This window comes from Larus michahellis, chromosome 5 (genome assembly GCF_964199755.1).
Source record: "Larus michahellis chromosome 5, bLarMic1.1, whole genome shotgun sequence".
In the NCBI taxonomy this organism is placed as follows: Eukaryota; Metazoa; Chordata; class Aves; order Charadriiformes; family Laridae; genus Larus; species Larus michahellis.
The window spans coordinates 42992209-43018665 of NC_133900.1; the positions used below are offsets into that span (position 1 = coordinate 42992209).

Consider the following 26457-nt stretch of genomic DNA (forward strand, 5'->3'; position numbering starts at 1 on the left):
ATTGTATGGCTACTGTCTCCTAAGTACCGTACTGTAGTCCCTGCTTTATCATATTTAACATGATATTCCACAGTAACTGGAATTTAATGGCAAATCTGTTCATGGATGTAAGAATATTTAGTCTATACGTAGTAAACCTACTTTATTTTGCCTCATTGATACAAAACACAGTAGAAAAGACTCTCCCAGCCAGGTATCCCTTTATTTTAATTTATGCATTTGCAATGGTATCGGTAAAATTAATGCAAAAAAATGCAAATTAAGATCCAGATATCAACACGCCAAATTTAGATTCTTGTGTTTTCCCTCCCTTCCCCCGAAAAAAATACATGACTTAGGAGAACTTACACAGCAATTATTTTACACAGCTGTCAAGATATTCTACAAAAGATCCTTTGTAAATGGGGAGAGTGAAGTATTGAGAAGTAACAATTTTTTTTTTCCAGATTATGAACTATTTAAAGAACAAGATTGGACTAGAAATCAGTGCGCATTTACATTGAATAGTTTTTGGTTTGTAACTAGGTCATCAAATTAGATGCATCATCACCCAAGGGTCTCATTATAGTCAATGGCGAAAGACCAGCTGAATAACCCCATGGAGCTGCCCATTAGGTATAAGTATCTACGGAGACTATGCTTCTTTCTTAATGTCCTAATTAAAAATTCAAGGTTAGGTAGAATGAGTCTCAGTAATCCTGCTCTGTGGGTACCTTTCAGCTCTGATTTGGGTCCCAACCGCGTCCTCCAGCTCAGAAGTAAAGCCAGTTATACACCTCCCTCTGCCTCCCGCCCAGCAGATCTCTGTGGAAAGAAAAATAGATGGAGACCACAGTAGTTCTTCTGGGCTATTCTGCCAGGAATAGCATAGCTATGGACATTTCCAGGCATGCACGCTCTAAAATCTCCAGGCTAAGGACATTAGTCTGCGTGAGGCTGTAACGGCTGTGAGCGGAGCCACCAGGCCAAGAGGAAAGCGAGCACTCACGCTGGTGTTTGCATTTGGGAGCCTGAAGGAAGGAAGGACTGAAATCACAACATGGTCACGGTGCAAGTTTGGAAATTGTTTGTCTAAAAGCCAAGGCTTAAGTCTCATTGACTTGTTTCTTCATAGGTGTTTTTAATTAGTTTCTTAGCAGAAAAAAATATAGCCACATTTTTGTTCATCCAAATGAATAAAGAATCTAAAATTTACTTTTTTCATCTTTGGCTTGTATTCATGAGTGGGACCCCATAGTCAAAATGTTTTCATTGTCTTTTTACCATATTGTCTGACTTCCTTCAGCATCCCTCAGTTAAACATAAGTTGCTGGTCCTGTGTAGACTTGAACATTATCAAAACAGAGCTAGTCCCTAGTTTGCTACTATGATTCCTGTGCTGTTTGACAGCATAACTCTGAATCTATTTACTTGGATGGACTATTTAAAATTCAGTGCTTAGATTCCTGCCTATGACTGCTACATCCTAAATTATTGGATAAAAAATAATAATAATAAAATGCTACTGTCACTGCTTTCTGTAGTTCTCTAAATCAGTTTTATTGCAAGTGCACAAACAGATAGTGTTCCACTACAAGCTAAATGAAGACTTTGCTCAAGCTAATCACGCTTTCCTTATTTATTTTTTTTTTAGTAAAAAACTTGGGGAAATACTGTTCAGGGACAATCTTTACAACGAATGTATTTCTTTAAATATTTGGTCCTCCAACTTGAAAAAAATCAAATTTTCATATAGCATTTGTAAAAGATAGCAAAGTACTTTTAAACAAGTGAAAGCGAACTGATCATATATAGTAAGAAGAACTACTAGCAGAACGATGTTAGTAGGAGCCACATCTATTTTGGGACCCTTTCTCCTGATAGTAGATGTATTCCACTAAAAAGCATGTCAGCTCCTGTGAGACACCTTCTCTATCAGTGAGTTATTATCCTACTATTTTTCCTGCAAAGACAGTTAAAAAGCTGGAAGAACTTGGAGTCTTAGTTTTTAAAATAAAAAGCTTTACACTTTCTTTCGCAGACAAGGATGAAAGAAGTACTATTTAAGCTAAAATGATGATGCTGGCACAAGAAGGCACAATGCACATGGGCATAAATCGGTGACGGATACATTTGTGATGAACATTAGAAAGTGTTTAAGCAGAAGAGAAATGACATCCCGGAAGAGGTCTGCGGAGAAGGACACTCAAAAAAATCACTTCTAATACAGGAATGGGCTTCCCAGTATTAATAGCACACCATGCTATGAGACCAAACTACAGATTTTAGCAATTGCTACAACAGAAAAAAATAAGTAATGAAAATGGTTTGCCTGACACCTCAACGTTTAGATTTTTTACGTTTCTAATACTGGAGGTCCTACACATTTTGATATTACAAGCACGTTTGACTGCTTCTGGCAGCTTGAAGAATAGCAAGTCCCCAGCGGTGACACGTTACCTGGCAATACACAGAACTGTAAACTACATTCCCTGACCTGTCATACTGTCAAAGTAAATCATCATTAAGCTGAACAATTCACTCATAATTCCAACAGTGAAAACATTTTAACAAAATAGCAGTGACCTTAGCCCACCACGAGACTTTGACGTGCGCCATTGAGATGTTAGAGAAATTATGAATTATGCCTGCAGAAAGTTTTATCTTAGTAAGAAACATCATAATCTTGAGGCGCTACTATACTGTAAAAAGGACTTTTATTCTACACTTCCGCATTCACCGATCTTCACAGGGAGCGTGAAAGAAAGAACTAGTATGAAGCTACTACTTAATACCTCAGTATTATGCGAAAATAATAGCACGTGCGGGTGCCAGTGAATTTTTAATTTAGAAGCAGGTCTTTCGTGCTGTGGGTAGAGGTTTGGTAGTTCACCACAGTAAAAGAAAACATCCTGTCTTAACATAAAACTTCTGTTTCTATTGAGACAATAAAATAATGACAAATAAATTAAATAAACTAAAACAATGACATAATTTTTATTGTCCTTTTACAGAAGCGGGGCCGGAACAAATGCAGCTGCTGGTGGGTGTCAGGGCCTCCTCGCGGGGGGAGGACGCCCGCCCCTGGCTGTGTTCCTTCCTTCAGTAAAATCTTCATCTTGCACTTCTAGAGTGTCCCAGAGATGTTCGGTTTATGGGGAGGGACGAAGTCTGTTGGCCCAGGTGGTGAAGTTGGCGCAAAAGGGGACGTTTTGGGTCACAAAGCCCTTTCTAAAGCCTGGTGAGGAGTCACACAGTCCAAACCGAAGCAGGACTACCTCCAGCACTTCTCATTCAATATTACAGACGTGAATTAAAACAACCTGACAGAAAAGAGCTATCGGCGACCGAAAAGCATGATGTAACAAGGCCTAAAGACGGCGTCTCTGCAGTGCTCGGACCTGAACAGCCACAGAAGACCGTCCGCAGGCCCCGGGCCCGGCCGGTGACTTCCCACCACAACCCCGCTTTCGGGCGGCCCCGCAGCGGCCCCGCAGCCTGGGCCGATGCGCGTCTTTGGGCTCCGAGTGAAGCTGCTGGAGCCGGGCAAGCTGCTGGCGACCGCCCCGCCGCGGAACGCCGGCCGCGCCGCCCGCCCGGCCCGCCCGGAGCCCTTTGTCCGGTGCACCGCGGCGGCGGAAGGAGGGTCGGCTCGCCATGGTGCGTGTGGCGGCGTGGGCATGGCGGGTGAGGGGTAGGGGGGCGGCGGTTGCCCGTGTCTCCGCTCCGGGGGGCGGCGTTGGGGGGGCTCCTCACCCGGCCCCGCCGGCGTCCCTGGAGAGGCCTCAGCCCCTGAAACGCGTGGGCGGTAGCGTGGGCCGTTACCGGCGGTAAAGGGGCCTCGGGTTATGAGCTGCTCCCTCCCCTCCGGTCGGCGGCCCCGGGGGGAGCGGGGAGGGGGGCGCCCTGAGTGACCCTGCGTGGTCGCCGGTCCTCCCGGAGCGGCTGGCGGCGTTTGGGCCTTCGTGCCGGCGGCCGCTATCGAGGGCCTCGGGGCTGCCGCGGGGGAGGGAAGAAGGAGCGGGGTCAGCCTGTGGAAGTGGCGCACGGTGCCTCTCGGGGCTTCTTTAGCTGGTCGGGATAATTTGTCTTTATCTTGCCATTTTTTTTCGCGATTCTCAACGCTGGTGCTAACACAGATAACGGGGTGTGCTGAAGTCTCCGTTCATTGATTGCAATTCGTGCTTTCAGGCGTTTCTTTTGCACACAGTTAAAGACTTCAAAGAATGCTGTTTGATAAAGGCCTTTCAGTTTTGTTTCAAACACTTTTTCACCAGAAAAGTGGCATAACTTAAACTAGCATTGCAGTGTGTTTTACGTGCGTGAGTGGTATCCCCCCTCTGTGCGGCACCAGCAGCCAGGGAAGGTGCACCTCGGGCTGCGAGGACTCTCGTGGGCTGCCGGGGGGGGGGACGACATGAAAGCCCTTTTTGCGGCGTTGTACAAATGACATACGTCCTTTGTCAGAAATCCAGCTGCAACAATTGGGTAGAAGCTTGAATGGGGACATTTACTGCGAAGGTACAGAGAGGTAATTTTAGTTTCCTAGCTGCAGGGTTCTACAAAATAGGTATTTTGAGAGTAGTCACTATGTGAGATTTTTTACAGCCTTTTCTGTGCTACAGTAGTTTTGTTACAGCATGTACCATGTTCAAGTAATTTTGTTTGTTACTGAGGAGGGTAAGATCTGACTGGCGGGACTGATAAATTAGCTGCTGCTATAAGCTCAGGGCTTTCTGAGATATTGATGCATGAACTTTCTAGTTTTAACCGCGGTGTGTACTCCTGTCTTCCCGTTAACATTTTGCCTAACTTTAGTAGTGTATTTCCTTTCAGCCAAAGTTACGAAAAACCCAAGGAGGGAAGCAAGAGAAAAAAGTTATCCATCCTTACAGCAGAAAAGCTGCGCAGCTTGCGAGGGAAGCACACAAACAGGAAAAGAAAGAAAAGTAAGTTGACTGTGCAAAATCTGTGTACAGACCAAAGGATAATATCACATTTTTTTGGGAGGGAGGAGGGTGGTAGTAGAAGGGTACTATTATGCTGATATAACTTTAAGATAAAAGAAAGACTTGTATAACTTAATATTGCTCGGCCATGTGAACGGACAGGTTTTCATTCATGAAATTAGCTTATACAAAGTGTATAGTTCAGCTACTTGATTTTTGGTATTGTCTGTACAAGTTACGTTTTTTCATATCATGGCATTTTGCTTTTATAATCTGAAAGGCATGATTTTGGTGATTTCACGTGAAACTTAGTCACCTAGTTTGACTTTACTCCAAGATTTAATAAGAATCCTGCTTTGGGTCTAGCTTTTTGTGCTGAAGTGCTGAGTTCATAGAAAAGAAGACCCCGAAACCTTCCCAGAGGGACTTCCGAATAAAACTGAATCGTTAACTCCGCTTTGGTGATTTCTTGCTGTTCCATGGCAAGTTTGTTTTTCTAGTTTTAAGTTTTACTTCCCTTCTCTACAGAAGGAAAAGATAGCTGGAGAAGACTGGTCTTTGGTTTCCATTCTCTCTCAGGTTGCTATTTGATATGCTACGATTGTTTGTTTAGAAAGTTATTAAAGTGAACTTAAAGCATTCTCTGTCAAAGTACGCTAGTATTTGGATGGACCATGACAGCAGGGCGCAAATATTCATATATCTTAAGGTGTTAAATTATGAACTCCTGATGCAGTTGAAATATTCCGCAGAGACTGAGCAACTATTTGGTTGGGGATGGATGTACAACCTTGTCCAGAGGAAAGTTGTAAGACTGGCCTAACTAGAAAGGGGCCCTTCACAAGCGTAGCTGTGTCATGTAGCCTCAAGCAGAGCTGCTTCAAGTTTACACGTGGCATGTGTTGAGGATTGGGCAGTTTCCTAATGTGCAAGAAGTTTTTCCTGCTGCTTCACGTTTTGTCTGTGCTCTCCGCAACTACTGATTGTAAGTAAGTTTTTATAGTAGATTACTTTCCTAGTGCTAAACTGACTACTTTTCCCCTTAACTCTTTCTTCTTGTCTCGTAACTGCCACTCAGAGAGCTTAATCACAAAAGATAACTGAATCATATTTGATTCTTAGTGCTTACATCTGTGACTTTGCCATAAAGAAAAACATGCACAAGGAAACTTACTGAGTGAAGGAGTTGGTGTACTGATTATTCATTAGGACATGGCACACTCAATCAAATCTTTTAGTGGTTGTCTCTGTGGGTAGAATTATACTCTTACAGACACTTGCGCTGACGTTTCTTGTTAGAGTGCGATTTTTGGTTCCTCTTGCAACAGCAAGAAGTTAAGGCAAAGAACTCCCACTGAAATAACTTTCTCCCATTTAACTTGCCCTTTAATTACTTTTTTCATGGAGAAGGTTTTTAGGTATGTGTTAGAGATTGCGCAAGACAATCCATTTTGTCGCAGATAAGAGAGTACCAAATGCATCACTCGTTTCTCTGCTTAATGTGTTAATATTGCAGTAATTAGGTCATCCTTTCCATGAAAAGGAATGAAAAGATGCTGGTTTTGTAGTGACTAGGCCTTGTTACTGAGGCAGATAGATCTGGCAAGTCATAGTATGCAAGTAGGGTTGTTGCTAATTCTAACACAGGCGCTTTTTCAGCTGATCAGCTGAAAGGTTTGCTCCTCTAAGGGTATTCAGATAGTGTCAGGGTGTTTTGAACCGCTGAAGCAACCTTTGCAGCAGTGGACTCTTATTCTGTTGCTAACATTGCCGAGTAAAGTCTACAGAGCAAAATATGGAATCAAAATTGTTTTAGGAGCTAAAGGCCACTTAGTATTTTTGAGCACCCAGGATTCAGTGCACTGGAAATAGCACTGGAAATATGGCTGACATTCCAAACGATTCTCTAGGCTTCTCTCTCGTAGTAAGCAATTGTATCACACCATGTCCTTTCTAGGATGACCTGGATGATCTTAAGCCTTTAGTTAAAAAGAAAAAAATTTCTGGGTTCCCCAGTGGCAGACAACAAATGAATTTTTTCTTCCTTTCTTTCTGTCACCAGGGTTCAATTCTAGGGCCAGTTCTGATCAATGTATTTATCAACGATCTGGATGCAGGAGTTGAATGTACCATTAGTGAGTTTGATGATGCCAAACTGGGAGGTGCTGTTGACTCTCTTGAGAGACAAGAGGCCTTGCAGAAGGATCTGGATAGATTGGGGCATTGGGCAATGATTAATGGGATGAATGTTAACAAGTCAAAATGCTGGATTCTGCACCTAGGATGGAGTAATGCTGGGCACAAGTATAAATTGGCAGAGGAGTGGCTGGAGAGCAGCCCTGCAGAAAGGGACCTGAGGGTGCCGGTCGGCAGCAGGCTCAATACAAGTCAGCTGTGTGCCCTGGCAGCCAAGAGGGCAACTGGCAACTGGGGTGCATCAAACACAGCATATCCAGCTGGTCAAAAGAGGTGATTATCCCACTTTATTCAGTGTTGGTGCGGCCTCACCTTGACTACTGTGTGCAGTTCTGGGCCCTGCAACTTAAGAAGGATGTTCAGGTCCTTGAATGCGTCCAGAGGAGGGCAACAAAGCTGGTGACAGGGCTGGAAGGCATGTCTTATGAGGAGGGGCTAAGGACTTTGGGCTTGTCTAGTTTGGAGAAAAGGAGTCTGAGGGGCGACCTCATTGCTCTCTACAGCTTCCTGAGGAGGGGAAATGCAGAGGGAGGTGCTGAGCTCTTCTCCCTGGTATCCAGTGACAGGATGTGTGCGCCAGGAGACATTTAGACTGGACATTAGGAAGTATTTCTTTACTTAGAGCACGGTCAAACACTAGAACAGGCTTCCTAGAGACGTGGTCGATGCCCCAAGCCAGTCAGTGTTTAAGAGGCATTTGGACAATGCCCTTAATACCACGCTTTAGCTTTTGGCCAGCCCTGAATTGGTCAGGCAGTTGGGCTAGATGATCATTGTAGGTCCCTTCCAACTAAAATGCTCTATTCTATTCTAAATGTATTAATTTAAAGACTTGCTCATCTGAGAGTTGGTTCTAGTGCCTAGTCTTTACTATGTAGATTTCTGTCTGTGCCTGCCAGAGTAGATTACAACTCATAGTTCAGCACATGACAATACCAGTCTTTTATCTGCACTAGCCCCCATCGTTGTAGTTTGACAGAAGATGCTCCAGTTAATACATTGTGGAATGCAGCTTTTGTTTCAACCACGTTATTTTTTTAATATTTTTTTTTAAACTTCACATCAATAATTGCAATATTAAAAAAAAACCCCGGTGTCCTGGTTTGAGGTAATTTTGCCAATTTGGCCAAAACCATGACAGCTGGTGGTTAACTGCTCTTTGATTGATCAGCAGTTAACTTCTCAGTGCTGGAGAACCAGGTTACGCAAGGATGAATCGATGGTATACGTTTAGGGAGTTTACTTCCTGTGCCCTGCACACAATGACAGGTTAATTCTCTATGAAAGCTTTTTTTTTTTTTGAGGATTTAAGTTTAATTTGAATGCTTTTTTTAACACAAGTTACTTCAGTTTTCTTTTATAAAGCTATTTGCTTTTTAAAAAGGAATTTTAAAAAAGAAATGAACTTACTTATAAATGTTGGGTTTTTTTTACCTGTTTAAGAGACAGTGGTCTTTATAGCAGTATAATTAGGCTTCCTGTTCATTTCCTCTGACACGTAGCAAAAGGAGCTAGTCATGGCAGTAGAATCCTTCCAAGTGAAACAAGACGACCACCATTTGGTACGTGTCATGGGTTACCCGAGGGGAAAAAAGCACCGTTTTATGAAAAAACATTAAATATTGGCACCCAAGCAAACTAATATTGAGTTGCTTGAAGCTTACCTTTTGAAAGAACAGATCCTGAATTCTTGTGGGGATCAGTGAAGATGCCTTCACGGAGCAGAAGTGCTTAATAGAGAGAAACTCAGTTTAAGATTAGAGGATGTAGTTAATTATCCTTTCCCTTAGACTCTTGTTTCTTGATTTCTGCGTTTTCTTTTTCAAGATGTCTTACTATGTCAGGTGTGAGGCCTATAGGCTGATGGTAAAAGATGTAACCCTTCATTTTGCATAGGGAAGCTGTTCCACCACAAGTAATGTGTCAGGCTGGACCATACAAAGCATATTGTGATATCAAAATGATCTATCTGTAAATAAGATCTCTACATCTTGCAGTTCTAGGTCCTATACAATTAACTAGCGTTGTTCACAGATCTGCACTTTTTAGATCTGTTTTGTTGTGGTGTTCTAAAAATAATTTGCATTAGAATAGAGACAATTGGAAGATTATTTTCTGTACTGTCTTGGCTTGAAGATCAGTTTATCTCAAAAGACATGAATAATGTTGATTTCTTTCCTTCACTGGTGTCTTTAAAAGTCTTATTAAGGGTTCCAGTTTCTTTTGGATCTCTATTACCTTGATGATCAGAGGGCCTACAGGAAAGATCAGGGACTGTTTGTCAGGGAGTGTAGTGATAGGACGAGGGGTAATGGTTTTAAACTGGAAGAGGGTAGATTTACATTAGATATTAGGAAGAAATTCTTTCCTGTGAGGGTGGTGAGGCACTGGAACAGGTTGCCCAGAGAAGCTGTGGATGCCCCATCCCTGGAAGTGTTCAAGGCCAGGCTGGATGGGGCTTTGAGCAGCCTGGTCTAGTGGGAGGTGTCCCTGCCCATGGCAGGGGGTTGGAACTAGATGATCTTTAAAGTCCTTTCCAACCCGAACCATTCTGTGATTGTAAGTCATTTTAGAGGGCCCAAAACTGGAGGCGGTATTCCCAGTGTCTTACCAGCCCTGAGTAAAGAGAATAATTTCTCTGTACAGGCTAATGCGCTTCTGCAGCATGGAAAAACTGATTCTTCGGTCTTCCTTCAAAAATAAGGGTCGGTCAATGAATCTGTGAAGTTCATATGATTCATCTCTATTACTTTAATTTAGCTGTGTATTTACTTGTCAGAAGATGCTTCAATTGTGGTTGGCTAAATTTGTGCATAATACTTTTTTATCAGGCGCGCATTTTATCTGTCGATTACTGTTCAGTAAAGGTATTACCTTGGGTGTAGAAAGCCCTTGAATGGCATGTTTTACCTCAAACCGGGACATACTGTAATGTGAGAACGTCTTTTGTAGAAGTACTGGTAAATGTTTGCCTTGGTTTGGAGTGGGGTTTTTTCTTCTTCTTTTTTTTTTTTTTTTTTTTTTCCTTTGTTACTTGGCTGGAGACAGGATTCAGGACTAAGGACAGTTGAGGCTTCTTTTTATTTTTTTATATGATGGGGAAGAGAAGTAAATGCTGTGAACATTCCTGTTTATGTTAAACAGGAAAGGAAATTGCATTCAGCTATGAAATGCATATTCGAGTATCTTTTGTCCAAATAAGGTACAGACATTACCCACAAGGAATTTTAATACGTAATGCACACTGGGAAAAAGGAAGGCGAAATTCTGCTCTAAGTTGCAGAACTCTTTTACAGCCTCCATTGTCCAGATACTCTTCAACGCAAGCATTCTCAATGTGATATGACAGTAATAATAAGCTTATTGTCCAGATACTGGCTGCACTATAAAGGTCCAATCTTGACCATAATAAGAGGAGACAGACCAGTTGGTTTTAGAAAATTGACTGCAATCTTAAGTTGTCTTGTTCACTTGAATTGCACCTTTTTCTTGCCTGCATCCCTTTTCTCAGTTCTCCTCAAGGTCTACTGGGCAGCAAAAATTGTAGTATATTACTACCAATTTATTCTCTCTTAATCTACATGTGAATTCTTATTCCTGTAGGCAACTTCTTTGCTCTGTTAAATAATTACAAAGATATTTGTATGAGACAGCAATATCTGGTTCACTGGCGCCAGTAGAACACGGCTTTTTTTATACTTTAGGAAACCAGACCATGACGGGGTATTCCTGGAACTTCTCTTAGCAGTGATGTACCAACACCAATCATGTTTTATTTGCAGCTGCTGAAATCTCTCTCTGGTTTTGGTAGCTAAAGCTGATCTAGCACTGGAATTTTTTTTTCCCTGTCTTTTTCCCCCTTGAGTATGCCTTCCTATTATTATTATTACCCTTCTATGATTATTAATATACCCTTTCTATTGTGCATATACTGTAAATTTTTTAGGAGTCTGTACATTTTCATTACAAATATACTAGTCTAACGCTGTCGTGCTCTGAGATATGAGAGCTGAGTTTTTACAGTATTTCTTGATCTGGCATGAAGCAACCCCTTAGGAGTAAGCAGTAGCCTTAAAATACCTCCTTGTGGAGCTCTTTGTGTATTTGTTTTTCCGTAGCTTTTCTGCTGTCTAACCTCTTAATCTCCCTTGTGCTACTATGCTTCTACTTGCGCTGTTTGCAGCAGTGATGCTTTGAGGTGTACTCTTGCAGCTTCTTTATGTGGAACTGAAAAAACGGTTAGCTTTTAAAATTATTTGTTTTGCTTACAGAAATAAAAATAAATGAACTGCAAAAAAATCAGAATTTTTAATTCTCATAGAGGGATTTTCATATGGAAGTATCTTAAAATGCTTAACCAAGCCACTGGTAAGCTAACAAAAACAGACTCTTGTAGGGAGAAATATGGAAGGTATTTAGCAACCTGAGACAAGAAACAAGGAAATATGTCCTGTCCACCATGAATTACTTTTTTTAATTAAAGAGTCTTGGTTCTCAGAGCCATAGATAGCATTTGTATGTGTGAATATTACGGGGAAAAATACTGAATTGGTAAACTGATTTGGCAAATAATTATTCATTTTTAGTGTTTAAAGTAGAACAGTTGGATACAATATCTGAGATAAAGAGGTGCTGATGGAGCATGAGGGCTTTAACCTTTTAAGTACTTAGTAAACAACAAGAAAACCACTAATCATCCTTATCAATAATCAGTGCCTAAGCAGATGATTTTTAGGAGGCAGGTGGAGGAGAAAATCATTAAGAAGCAACAGCGTGCCACAAGATTGTATCCCTGTCCTCACCCTCTCTTTTCCTTGAGCAAAAGATGTTACTTATTGTGTGGAAGGAGATGAGAGGAACTTTCTTTGACTTACCTTATTTCATTATTCTCCCTGCTAATACTGTTGTCTTCTGGCAGCCATTGAGGTGAGACTTTTATGAAAAGTACAATAAAGCGGCATCTGATGCTATCATTCAGTATTTCTCATAGAGAAAGAAGTTGCGTACGCCTAGAGACTGATGGTTCTTCTACCAGAAAAAGATCCTTGTTATATACTTCATTGCTGTCATAAATAAACAATCTAGTGACCCTTGCAGGTGCAAATGGTGATTTGTAGTTTTAAAGCATAGATACTGGACATGATTTATGATTCTAATCAGGCAGCATTTCTAGGTGGCATCGTAGTTTTCTCCATGGCAACGCTTTGCAGTGGTGCTTGGCTGGCTGTGTTGCCATGCAGGGTTCAGAGCAGGGACTGCTGGTGTGAAGTTCCCCTGTGGAATGTGTCCTTTTCTTTGTCACTGTTACCATTCAGAATTCCCTGCTGTAAGCCCTCTGTTGACTACCTACCACAGTTTTTCTTGAAGGTATCTTCTACAGCTAAATTTTAAAGCTGACTTCTAATCTAACTCCTTTTCCTTCCATTTTTACATAGTCTCATCCAGGTCTGTCCTTTAACCCACAGGAACGAGAGTAATTTTTGTTTTAACGCTAAAATCTTTTAATTAATCAACTAGCTTGGGATTTTTTTGTCATGGATGATAAAACTCTAACCCCATGCTTGAGTCCTATAGACTAGTGTATTAAAAATGCTTATCCCAGATGCTGGGATAGCTATAGAAGTAAAGAGGCATTAATGGAATTCTTAGCAGTTCGTACATGCTGTGCATTTGCTTTTATGTGGTTTTTAGATAGTCTTCAGAGGGTGAAATACTTCTTGAGAAAGATAATCTTTGTTTTACTAATGTAGGTTTGTGGCCAAGTGGCACAAATGTGTTTGTCTCTGGGAAGTAGGGCTTTCTCTTTTGATCCAAATTTTTATGACAGGTGACAGACTTCTGTGCTCTGAGTTACCTCAGTTAACTCTAAAGCGCTCATTAAATTCTGTAGAGTACAAGGAATTTAACGAAGGAGCACATTAGCTTTGAACTGAATTGAATTTTGCCATTATTGGTTCTTTGTCGATTATATCCGTTACGATTTTCTTTATCAATTTTCTTATTTAGTAATATTTTTTAAAGAAGAAGTCAGTTTTATTAGAGGTCCTTGGATATATACATTGAACGTGCACGGCTAAGATATTTTTTCCAGTGACAAATTTCATGTTTATCCCAACCACGTGTTATTTTCCTTTCTTGGAAATAAAGTGACATTCAGCAAGATCCATTGCTGCGGACTGAATCTGAGAGCTTCAGGACAAAGGCACATGAGGCTCTGTATTACCTGTTAGAAAACTTGTGTTCTCTGAGAACTGCTCAATAGGACAGGAATTAATCCCAACCCAAACTGTGTACACACATCCCATAGACTACAGAAGACTTCAAGTATCCTGCCAGAGATTGAGGTGGAGTTAAAAATACTTTGAGGTGGATTTTTTTCATCTTTTTTTAGAGAGTTGTTAGTTTTGGTTTCTCAACACATTAGCTTTTACTGTTCATTAAGCACAAACTTATATTACTACAAGTTTATTAGATACCAGAATGGTACTTTTCACATTGTATGCTTGATTTGCAAGGATGCAGCGTGTTGAAATCTTTTGTTCTTGATCTCCAAACTCATTAAACATACCAACAGAATATTAGAAATACTTAATGAAATTATTACAGTGCAGGTCTTCTGTGAAATTCCTTTTGCTATGCTCTAAGAAAAGTATTGTGTCCTAATTTCTTCCAAGAATCTGTTTAACTTAATAGGTAAACTGGTCAAGTTTCAGACAGTAGTTTCACCAAAAAGTAGAATTTTTAGATGAAGCAGAGTTAAGTTTTACATTGTTCTGAATTTGGCAAATATTTCTATTTGAAATTTTACCTTGACTTGCATTGTGACTACAAAAAAATGATGTGGTGCTCATTGCTGGCTAACATATCTGCTTTTTCTCTGCTAGGTTGAAGACTGACAAAGCTTTGCGTTTGAGTATCATTGGTGAGCAGAAACTTCTATTACTGAATACAGTATTCAGCTTTTTAGCATAGATTTTAAGTTTTATGAACTTTATAGATACTCCAATAAAAGTTTATTTCTCTATAATCTGACTTTGTGATTTTAAAATAGACGTTGTTGAAATGCTAAAATACCTGACGTGTTCACTCAAGTAGTATGTATAGAATTGAAGCTGGGGCTGAGTATAGCCTAATCTTTAGTCAGTGTACAGGACAACAGGGCAATATAGACCATATGGCTGTTTTGTACATCTGTACATGTATTTATTGTACTTGTCTCCGTCCTTTTTTTAATTGCTTGTAAAAGAGGATGATATATGTGGGTTAACAGACACATTCTGCTAGCAAGTAAATTCAAAACGTTGAGACGCAACCTGGAATGTTTTTCTCTTTCGTATGATTGACACTGCACCTTTTCAATTTAATCAGTTTAAAAATTGTGATGATCGGAACTCTTGCTCAGGCATTGTGTTATTTTTTTCCCCTTTGGGACTTCGTAAGTTTCCATCTTAAGCAACTGATACAGTGATATTTTAAACACTAATTTCCAGTAAAGCAAAGTGTAATGTTTTTTATCCACAAGGAAGATATAAAATACATCTGAAATGATGTTTCTATTACAACAAATTTCATACATGATACAATGTCAGGGAGTCTATGATGCCATTCAAAATCTCAAAAAATGGGGGGGGTTATTTCAAAAACTTTGAAGAACTTTAATCTGTGTTGGTGCTACAGTGGCGATGTAATCATTAATGTTAAGTTTATTCTTGTAGGAGAAAAATTGCAATGGTTTCAAAGTCACCTTGACCCCAATAAAATTGAGTACACAAAGAAGGAAGCTGGCGAACTAATTGAAAAGTAAGACTGGTGTTAAAAGTAGGATTAAAAAGCTTGATTTGTCTTTTTTAAAAATGTTCTTAAGTAAGATCTGCAAAGTGATGATGACTCAGAGGACTTTTTGTATATTACTATTAATAATATCAAGTACTTGATTTTGTTGCAACTGAGGTTAATTGGATATTGAAAAATGTATATATTTACACTAGAATTACTGAAGCAAGTCATGTGGTGGTGTTTGGTTTTTTTTTTATTATTTAAGTATATCTTTGCTTTGATTTGGATAGTAGTAATTGCATGAATTTTCTCGTTGGGTTATTCAGTGACACTTAAATGCATAGATTTCATTCTAGGTACTCCATTATTCTTTAATTTTCTTTGTCGAGAAGATTAAACAGTACTCAGGTGGGTCAATTTTTAGGGCAGGAAACACCAAAATTGAATCTGATAAGAAGAAACTCAGTTGTTTCTGTGCTGCTGGATGTATGTACCTGTGGCTTGTTACCATTTTTCACCTGCTAGCTAAATAAGATAATATGTATGTATTGTATGTATGTATGTACATATAAGATAATATGTATAGTACACAGGTGTACTATAGCACTTTCCTTTCAGAAGCTTTAACGTATTTCCTACGCTGTCCATGTAGCCTGTAAACTGCTAGTGATACTGCAAAGGCAATAAAAGCTTACTTTTTGGATTTGGGTTGGATGTTTGTGAGATGGTGTAGAACTTAACTTTAAAAGTAAAGAACTTTAAAAATTATTATTGAGGTGGTGTAATTCAGCAATTAAAAGTTAGCAATACTTAGATTTAACGCTTGTCTTCCAGAGCAGGTGAATTATAATAATATGGGAGTTTTGTTTTATGCAAACATAGTTTAAAAGCAAGTAAAAAACCTAATCCTTCTGGAAGCCGCAGATGATTCAAATGAAGTTCTAAATGGAGCTTCTAACTTTGAAGATTAAAGTAATAGCTCAGATCTAAGAAACATCTCTGAATAATTTAGAAAATAAATACAATTAGTAAAATAACTTCTTAGATTCTCAAAGTAATTGTGCTTTGCAAAAGTTTTGCTTGACTGCATCTAGCATAAATGCATTTCATTTCTTTCAGTTACATGTGTCGATTCAATGCTGAATTGGAGCAGATTGAATTACAAAACAGTATTAAAGGTAGACAAGGAAGACAGCATGGTTCACGGGAAACTGTCATCAAGCAGACCATAGAACGTGAAAGACAGCTCTATGAAGGCTATGGAATAGGTATGTAAAAGCATTAGAAACAATCTGTGGTCACACCTCTTCCTGCTCACAAGGCTAGAATCTAAATGAAATTTCTAGGCGTTATCTTTATTTTTCTCTGGAAAGGATTTCACCAAGTGCTAGGTATTTATGCCTTGCAGAGGAGTTTGGGAGGAGGGCCAGGTTGAAGAAAAGGAGAAAAATGATGGTGGAGATCTGAATCGTATTTCTGCTTTACTACTTTGCATTCATGCACCCTTGCTATTACTGCCTCTTTAATGCAGGTGTATGTAACACATTTTTGAAACTAAAGTGAGATTTAAATGCATCTGTCTCATATAAATACAAATTTTGTTCAGCAGCTTGCTTGGACCTTCATTATATACAAAATATTTTTTTATCTTAAAAGGGTGTTTCAGTGGGTGTGAATGTTTTAACATGCATTAGAATGAAGACTTTATTTCCTCCTGTGGGGAATAACCAGCATCGCTTTATCTACAAATGAATTACTTTTTTTAAGTGGGCTTTGTTATCTGGACTTGTGCCAATCAAGTCTTTATACACAGCTTTCTCCACCATTCTTTTGATAGCATACAAAATTCCTGTTAGGCATAAGCCTGTGGCCTGACTTGCCCCTTTCCACCAAGGTGGACTGGTGGCATGAGGAACTTCCATATCATGCGAGAGTGGGCTTCGGGGTTCATGAACTCGAAGAGAACCAAAGCCTCTGAACTCGGTGGCCTAAAACATCTTCAGAGAGAGACCTTTCATTCCACTAACACTGAGATGTATTTCAGGTGGGAGAATGATTGCAGCAGAAATTGTAGTACTGATATATTTCCAAAATCTGAATATTTCTGGAGTTTTCCTATTAAAATTTAGGTATTCCAGGAAGAAATCCTGGACTGTTGTGACACATCTACTGTTAAGGCTCTATTCTACAAGCATAAGTGATACCGACAAGTAGAAAAACACATTTTTCCTCTTGTTCCTCTCAGGCAGAGGAGTTATGCTCCTGTCTTTGACTTACTGGAGATGTTGGTGGAGGGAGCGTAAGTGCTCTGTGTGTGTGAAGGGCCTAACACTTAACCTGTTAATAATCAAAAACCCGCAAAAACTGAAGATTTAAAATTTAAAATCTTGTATATAAGAGCCTAGTTGAAAGCACTTGTGAGTTTTTAAATATTTGCCTTGGCCATTATCACAAGTTTGAGTAAAATCATAATGCCAGATATTCTCGTTGACTTTTTTATTATCATTTATCTTCCTTTGGTGTAAGCCATCTATGCCAGCAGATTAGATAATGAAATCTTCTGAGGAGCACTCGCGTGAAAACCACAACATAAGTATTAGAGCTGAAGATTTCCTCTTAAGGTGTATAGTCTTCTTTAAGAAGCAGCACTTAAACTCTTTTAGAAAGTATTTTCTGTTTTGGAGGAAGTACACAGATGCAGGCTACATGTGAGAAAGAGAAATAAAAGACTGAAAATTTGATAGCTGGAACTAGGCTGAATGGAAGCAGCAGTAATCTGGCGAAATAAGGGAGAAATACAAAGGGATAATGAAAGTGCAAAAAGCAAAGTGTTGTTTTGAGGAGAGTCAAGTACAAAATAGTAGTGAAACTTATTTATTTTGCTCTAATAAATAAGCATGTTGGAGTTGAATAATGAACTTGGCTTTAATGCTAAAGTATTATTCAGGCACAGTCAGTCCTTCTAACAGTGAAAGTATGTCATGGAAGACCTGAAAAATCTACAGTATCCTGTGGTTAGGGTACAAAGCACAGCAAGGTTTGGGTTTTGTGTCATATTCCCCTTTCCCCCAGTTTATATTGTACAAATAAGGAAAGTGAGTGGCTTTAAAATTTTGTCAGTGTTAGTACTTTCACAAATCTTTGATTTCTTAGAAGGAGGCGGGGGGAAAATCATAGGAAAATGGATACTATGAATGTCATCAAATAGCTCAGTTGTAGAAAATGTCGTTTTGGGTTAAGCTTTTAAATTATAGTTCTTCCTTTTTCCCTTACTGCTTTGTGGAAAGCTGACAGAAAAAAGCAATAGGACTAGACAGAAAGATGTCAAATGCACAAGCACAACATAAAAATAAAGAAGAATACAGAAATATTGTAAGGAAAATTTGAGGTTATTACAGTATTAGTAAGAAAAGCATTCAGAGAGCATGGTGCAACTTCACATATTAAATACACTCTCAAATCATTCATTATTTGTTATCACAGCTGCTGCAGGTTTTGCTCTCTGTCTAGGACAGTATTCATTCAGAGAAAATAGTTGCTACTAAATACTGTAATTAGAGATTGGGGATAAATGGAAATCAGCTGGAAACTGTGCTTTTATGCTCTAGCTCATTATTATCCCTGGAAGCTGTAGCTAGTGGAGCTTTTATAACTGACTTAGTATTTGTTGTTTTTTTTCTTCCCCCCCCTATTCTTGAACTCAGTTATTTCTTGGGCGCATATGCGTTTGCTATGCAGAGACTACATGATATGAATTGTCCATATTTAGGAAAGTCTAAAATTTCATGCTGTATTTATATGTACATCACATACGCAAATGAAAAATTAATTCTTCTTTACTGGCTGTTTACAAAAGCAGTAGATAGCCAAGAGCATAGCAAATTTTAGTCTTTTTTAACAAAAAATAGTACCTATACGCGGAACATTCAGTCTATCTGTGAGGTTGTTGAGTTTTGTTAGCAGCTTCTTGTCACTTCCTTACTCCTTAAATATATCAACATTAATTTTACTGCAGTTTTCTTCCTGATGTTGTCATTTGTGTGGGTTTGTTTCTTTAATTTGGTCTTACACGTTTGTAGCAAAGGTATTGAAAGGGAATCCTAGATGTTTACAGGATATGCCGTTGGAACTCGAAGTTTGCATGCTTTCAGTTGAGTGGCATCATAATTATTTCATCTGAACATCATACATTTTTGATAATTTGCTTCTAATTACCTTGCATGTTCTCTCAGAAGCATAATGTTAATCTTGGGGAAAAATTACCTTTAAAGCTAAAAGCACCAGTTTTATTAGTTAATTCTTGAAACTTCAGGTTATAAGTAAATGGATTTAATTCAGAAGAAAGTTGTAGGATTTACATGTATCTGCTGCTGTAACTACTGTACTGTTTGTTAGCTGCTGTTTTCTGTAACTATCATTATTGTGTAACTGAAAGGTTCTTTGTCTAAAGAACATCTACAGTTTCGTAACATCCCTTTCCTTTTTTAACCTGAGGCTGCAGTATCATCCTTTGACCTGACTTGGGTGTTTCTCTGTATGACGGTTCTAATGGCTGTGATGTATATGCAGCCTGTAGTCTGTGCAGAGCACTGACAGAGCAGTGACTTCAGTTCTTGTGAGATTTAGGTAAATCTCTTGTGCGGATCTTTGCTTTGGGAGAGAGAAGTGGTTACTGCTACGAAGAACAATAATGTTTTTATTAACAGCATACTTCTGGAAGGAAATAAAACATCTCAGCAGACTGTCACAGAGCACTTGGTTAAAAAATAATGCTGTGGGATACAGCTGCAGAAGGACGCTCTGACACCGGGATTGGTTCCTCTATCCCCTTTTTCTCTAGTTATGCTTTAGAAGCCTTCCAGTTCAAGCCTGTGCACAGAGGCAGGATGGGTTAGACCTACAGCTGACAGAAGCTTTTTTCTTCTGATGCCCATAAGAACTTTGAAGTAATCTGGTCCAGTGCTTCTCCATCCAAACAGCTGGAAAGGTGCTGACTTTACAGTATTTTACACAAGTTCCGTGTAATAAATTAAGCTCAGTCACTTTGCTTTTTCCTTGTTAGGAAATGGTGTTAAGCACTAACATCTTCATGACAAAGTTTGAGAGCTAGCACACTGTTTGTTCTTCCTCAGAAGACAGCTGGGAAAATAAAACTATCCGAAAGGGTTAGAAACATGAAAAAAATGTTGCTTTAAATTTTTCACTGCTGTTTCCTTACAGCACTTAGATTGCTGAATACTTCGTCTTAGAAATGACAGACAAAATACTGTATTGATTTGTTTTCCACTAACTCCTGTGCCGTATTTCTCCGTCTTCCATTTTTTCCATCTTTAGTTCAGAAAACCACACTCCTGTGACTTAATGTTTTTAAAGCAAACTAAGAAGTTCACAAGTAGCAGCAAAAACCATGACACTGGTGGTATACTCAGGAGATACTTCTGAGTAAAAGAAGTGTTATTAATCTGAAAATACAGTGCTACTGCAGCTTTCCACCATAATTTAAAAAATCAGTTACTGTGCAGTATGTAGTTACTTTATTTCTATACACATGGGACTGGAGTTTCTTAGTTCTGTTCCTAATCTGGCAACTCTGTGGTTTGTATTGTATAACATATTGCAAACACACATGTAAGCATAATTTAAAAATTTTGTCATTGCGAAGCCAGTAAAGATTGATTGAGTGCCAAATCTTGGTTTGTCACAGAACCTCCCCCCTTCAGAATGCCTGCTTTCTATAGCGTTGGTGAGCCCTGAATGACAGGCTAGATACAACTGTTAGAATATTCTTTTTGGAGAAAGTCCTATGTAAGTTAATAAAAGCCATTAAATGCTTTCAAAGGTGTTTCTTTGTCAAAGCAACTGAAAGGGCTTCATTTGAAAGTCTTGTCTAAATGTCCTGGTTTGTCTGGGAATAACACTGAACTGTATGTTGGATCAGTGCTTTGATAGATGGAACAAATACAAATCTCACCATATTTCTGGGGCAGCCGGCACAAATTAGCATGGTGCCACTTCTGCCAAACTCACTGCGTACATCACTAAGCTCTGCGCTTAGAGCGAACCGAATGGGCTTTGCTCCTTGTAAAATACCTGAGAGAAGGGAAGAACTTCTTTCTCTCCTGGGGGCTGGGATGTTTCAGTGTTTGGCGCTGTGCTGCCAAGAGTGCAGACCAAAGGACTGCAAAGGAACCAAGAGGGACCACGGCTTTGTTTCAACGCTTAGTTGGGAAGGATGGCGCTACTGTGGCATTGATGTCTATCAGAACCAAAATATCGGCCAACAAAAAAGGGATTAGGTATGTGTTTCTTTGCCTTGCCTTGCTCAGCTGTAAGCAGTATCTGTTTACCAGGAAGCAGGCTGCAGAAATCAGTGTAGTTGTTATCAAAACATTTTGTGTATGTTATAGTTCTTCACTTGGTAACTTTATAACCCAGCGTAAAAGGAAGGAATATTTTTCTGAATAGAAAAGACTATCTGGCCACAAAGGTAAGTACAGGTATCGTCATCCTATATTCTGTAGTAGCAAAATCATCTATAATACTGCATTGATAGCATGATCTGATTTATTACTGCAAGACTTGGGAAAATTGATAGATGAACAAAGGCAGAACTGTATGTTTGGGATTCGATCGAGGACAGTATAAGAAGTTGCTGAAATACCACCTTTTTAAGAGCTAAAATATTAAAAGTGTATTTAATGTTAAAAAGGTAGCAAGTGGCGTCTTTGAGAAATCTGCTGACTGTGAAATCTGTACAGTTCATAGACAGTAATGAGGTATTCTATACTGTGCAAAAATTTCAAGGCACCTAAGGCATAAATCTATGAATTAGTGAAGATGTTAAACACAGGTCACTTGCAGTACTTCAGGACTGACCAAGAAAAGAATGACGCTGCATTAACACAATGTAACGTAGGCATCCTCAGTAAAATTCTGCATGAGTTTATAAATGACACATCTAGTAGGAGTGTTTTGGCTACTCCAGGGGGGCACGTGGGGCGGATGGGGTTGGAAAGGTCTGTCCCATAGGTCTCTTTACAAGATGTTTGCCTTCCTTTTTAATACCAAAGGTAACAAAGATTTGTTATGAGTATGTGTCACTTATTTCGGTTAGTGTGGAAGACTGAAAACTTGCAGTCATTAAAACTATTGATGTTTGTTTCTGTTCAACCCAGAGGAAACTCAGCTCATGAGAGGACACATGTGCCAACAGTCTGTGTAAATATTGTATTGCATTTACTGCAGTATTTAACAGACATTTCAGCAACCACAGAATTCCAGTTTCCCAGTATTGAGTGGTTTATAGAACAGGTATTTAACAATGGAAACTGTAATTGCATTAGAGTGAGACTAATTGTTATCAAATAGCCATTCTTTACTCTCAGACTGTCACATTGCAGGTGGAAGGCAGTACTGTTATATTCCAAAATCCAAGATTGTGTTCTATTTACAAACCTGACATCTTACTGTACTCTTCCCAGTGTTTATATTTTAAAAACATACACACATATATATATGCTTGTACTGCGTGGTAAATTTTACAAAGTGTATTTAACTGTTACATTTTCTTACTTGAATTATCAGAGTTGCTTTCCTAACTGTACTGTTGATCTGTTTTGCCTGTTGTGGTGACTTAGTTTCTTTGAAAATTTTTTCCAGAAACATTTCAAAATACTTATGGACCACTTCGTACTCATTCATTTGGAGTGAGGCTTGTATGTTTAGGTCAGCTTTGAAACTAAGGTTTCTTATTTTACCTTTTATAGTAAGTTCTGCAGAGCAGAATTGTCTCTTTATTACGTGAGTAAGTGAATGTCTGTTTAAAAACTACTATAGCCAGACCTTGATTTTGGTTGAGAATGTTAGTTATGCTTTTAAAACAAATAAGAAATTAATTATTTTCCTAGTTTCTTCATTGGACTTTTTTTAAAGGGAAACTTCAGGTGCCTAAAATTTTGCTATTTCTTGGATGTTTCAGTTCAGATAAAATGAAACACCCTCTTTTTATTGTTTGTCAGGATTGGCTTTTCAGTAACTGGTACATTTGAATTCTGGAACAGTTCACGGGTATAAATTCACTTTGTTTTCTTTAGCAGTGAGAGGTCTTCCTGTTTATATATTGGTCTAGAAACTTTCTAATATGAATCCTCATTGTCATTTTTTTTGGCTTTTTAATCTCTGAAATAGTATGTTCAGCCCCGTAACTCACATTTCTTTCTTTGAAATGAGACTCACTTGAATAATGTAACACATCTAATAATAGAATTTCATTCCATTCCCATTAGAAATCCCAGACATTATGAACAGAAAGCATCTTAAATTTTTCAGGTAAGTTCTTTATATTATCACTACTGATCTGTTTATGCAAAACAGCGTTTCTGAATTTGACATGTTTTACGTCTTTTTTCTTAAAAAAGAATTTATGCAAAACTGTCAAAGAATTTCTCATTTGAAAAAGCAGACTAGGTATGCTGTTGCTGCTTTGGCATTTCTTAGCTGTTAGAAGCTAAACGCTGGTGACAGGTAATCATTAAAACATTGGAAGGGTTAGAAGGCTTCAACAGTTGGAATTCCATTTCTGTAACTTAAGTATCTTTTTCTCAGTATTCTTAGAGAATATTTTCTCTTTACCTAAAATCCTCACCTCAGCTGTTCACTGATTTACACAAAAAGGGTTAGCATTTACTATTAGTGTTTAAGGATCAAGACGTAGATTTATTGATAAATGGAATTACACCGTTTTCTTACCTGAAATGAGATTTCAGACGGTAATTGTAGTCATATAACGTACTGACCTAAGGTATTTATAGTGCTGTTTTAGTTACTTAATGATAATTCTGACTAAGTTCTTAGTCATGTTTTCTAAGATTCAACTGTAAGTGTAGTACAGTATGTTTGTGTGTATATACTAGTTGAAAATCTTAAGTGAATTGACGACTTGCGTCCAGTTAAAAGATCTGGGAGCTGTGCAATTTGCTGACAGCTCTATCAAATGAGATACTTCAAAGAAAAAAAAGACAGGCTTCTGAATGCTTATGTAGCAAGGAATGATATACCACTAACTCCTGGGGGGGGGTATGTAGCCAGAAGTTATAGTTACAGGATGTTGGAATAAAGCCAGAAATCTCAAAAGAAGAGACAGGACCCTGTCTGCTGTGTTTATAAATACAGATTCACAATTATATTATATTTATTATTATATTTATTATTATATTTATAATAATAAATACATATTCACAATTGACTTCTTGTACTGCAGCATCTGATGGAAGTGTTGTTTTATTACCTTGGTAGAGCAAAAACAAGTTCATCTTATAATTGGCAAATACTGTTTTTGCCCTTGAGAAAAATTATCCATGAAGTGCATTTACCATAATCAAGAAAGCATTCTATTAATTGAGTACTGTATTTGACTTGTAATATTTAAGTGAACCCTTCCTCCTTTTATGCAGCCTTTTGAAATACTGTACTTATCATGTGAATTTATATTTACTAACATTTTGTGTCCCCTTGAAGTCAGTCATACAAGATGTTAATTAACAGTTACCATAAACCATAATGAAGAACTTTATGTACATGTGATATTAGGTCTGCAAATTGAGCATCCAAACTGCTTTTCCATTGCTTACAAAACTGGGACTTTAGTGTGTCAAATCTAAAAGCAGATGGCCTAAAGTAACTGAGGAAACAAATAGTCTGTGGGAATAAGGTGAATCATATATTTTTTTGTTCAGAATGTCAGATCTGAAAGTACTTAATTCTTCACAGAGGAGTTGCAGCTGCTGTAGCGTACAAGATCAGGTGAAAATGTTGGTGCTTATTCATACTGCAGTAGGACTGGTAGTATCATTGAGAAAAGAAACCTCACTTGGGTTAGCATCTTCTGAGGAAAGGTGAATTAACTCTGCCATTCCTTCTTGCTATTTCTATTGGTAATTGTTTTTCAATTTTTTATTTATTTTTTTTTCCTTTAAGAGAATGGGATGGTGATCTGAGGAAACTGCCAAACATCAAAATGAAAAAGGTCTCAGCTAAGGACGCTGCTTGTAGTCACCCTGAGGTGGCAGATGTGGAAGCAAAAGAAGAATTGAATGAAGCAGAAGAGGTGGCCTAATGAGAGCACCAGCAGATTCAAGAGCTGAAGCAGCTGAGAGGAATTGTAAGAAACCTATTTTAATTATCACAGACACAAGAATAAATTCTAACTATATTTGCAAAAGCTTTGCTAGTTGCATTTTTTAGGAGCTCGCTGTGTACCTGTGATACAATATATTACTGGGTAAAGCTGTATATTACTGAATTAAAAAAAATCAATATAAATACTTAAAATTTTAATTGTGTCCTTACTTTTCATACTGTACCTTCTCTTTAGGATGCGGGCTCCTGCATTGACAAAGCAATTGTAGCTTATATCTTGAAATCCTGACTAGCTGAGTACCTCTTCCCTGGTCATACAGCAGTCAGGATTCAGACATCTGTTAGAAATACTTTGTGGTGGGAAATCCTTACCCTTTCCTGGTAATGGCAAGACTGTATATCATTTGGTATGGAAATAGCAGATACCCTGGTAAACAGCGGGAATAGCCAATGGTAACTTTTACCCATCTCTTGTGGTGGTGGCCGGGATGTCTGTAGGTGTCCGCAGTTCCGTGGAGAGCAGGGATAGGCCTCGTTTCACAAAATCCTGTGCTGTGTGGCACAGAACACTCACCTTGGGTGTAAGAAATGCTCTCCCATTTGGTGGAAAAGTATATGCAGAAGATGAGATACATGGAGCATCAGTTAATCATGAAGAACTCTTCTCTTGTACCTTCTCTTGTCTGAGAATCCAGAGGGCTGGAAAAACTTCAATAAAATATTGAGTATTTTATGTTTTGTCAAGAGAATTTTGAGAGAATTACACTGTCCTCACCACTCTTGTGTTGAAGAATTCAGATCAGAAGGCAATTAAAGCCCCTACGGTCTGTTTTTAAATATATCTTTTGTCCGTATTTTCTTTTTTGCTGACCCCTCTGCTGAGAAAGCTGTGTATTTTAAAATTAAGTTGCTTAGGACTTTTAAATAGGAGGCTTGCTTTATGAAGCAACTCTTTAGGTGCCTTTAAATGTGTCTTTCAGGGAGGTTCTTAGCAGATTCTCACTTTTAATACTGTAAAATAATAAAGATAAAAGGAAAAAAGGGCAAGGGCAAAGCCAGGGATAATTTCACAGCAGGCATTAAGTAGGACATATCTGTTAGTGCGGATCAGATCGGGCGCAGGAGTTCAGATATTCTGTCTGTACCCATTGTAGGAGTCACAGTTCAGATGCCTTTTTAATTATGTGGAAATAATTATTCCTGGTGATCTTTCTAGTAATTGGTCTGCAATATAGTTCTGTGTGTTACACAGCAAGGCTTTGTCATGGTAAATAGTTATGTGGGTTTCCCAGATTTCTTTTTCAGCTATCCAGGTTTGTATTTTCTTAGCTATGCAGTATGTGTTTCTGATGAGTGTTATTCTGTTAAGATCTATATTAAGTTTTTACCTCTTTACAAAATAGTCTTGTGCTATCCTTTC

General features: G+C 38.6%; 1 protein-coding gene across 7 annotated transcripts in view; it reads left to right on the forward strand.

Annotated features, from left to right (window-relative positions):
* Window positions 1-3036: 3036 nt before the first annotated feature.
* The window catches only part of TMA16 (translation machinery associated 16 homolog), a 36874-nt gene continuing 13453 nt past the window's right edge, over window positions 3037-26457 (forward strand). For 3 of the 7 annotated variants that reach the window (XR_012587383.1, XR_012587384.1, XM_074589814.1), the window contains exons 1-7: window positions 3620-3666; window positions 4816-4928; window positions 14009-14046; window positions 14840-14924; window positions 16020-16168; window positions 23186-23228; window positions 24876-25059. Coding sequence is in view for 4 of the 7 variants with exons in the window: in XM_074589814.1 (XP_074445915.1) it covers window positions 3637-3666; window positions 4816-4928; window positions 14009-14046; window positions 14840-14924; window positions 16020-16168; window positions 23186-23228; window positions 24876-25014 (597 nt within the window). In the remaining 3 variants the exon portion in view is untranslated. Of the gene's footprint in view, window positions 3667-4815; window positions 4929-14008; window positions 14047-14839; window positions 14925-16019; window positions 16169-23185; window positions 23229-24875; window positions 25236-26457 lie in introns of those variants that run through there. The other 4 variants (XR_012587385.1, XM_074589816.1, XM_074589815.1 and 1 more) reach the window with 3 other exon arrangements.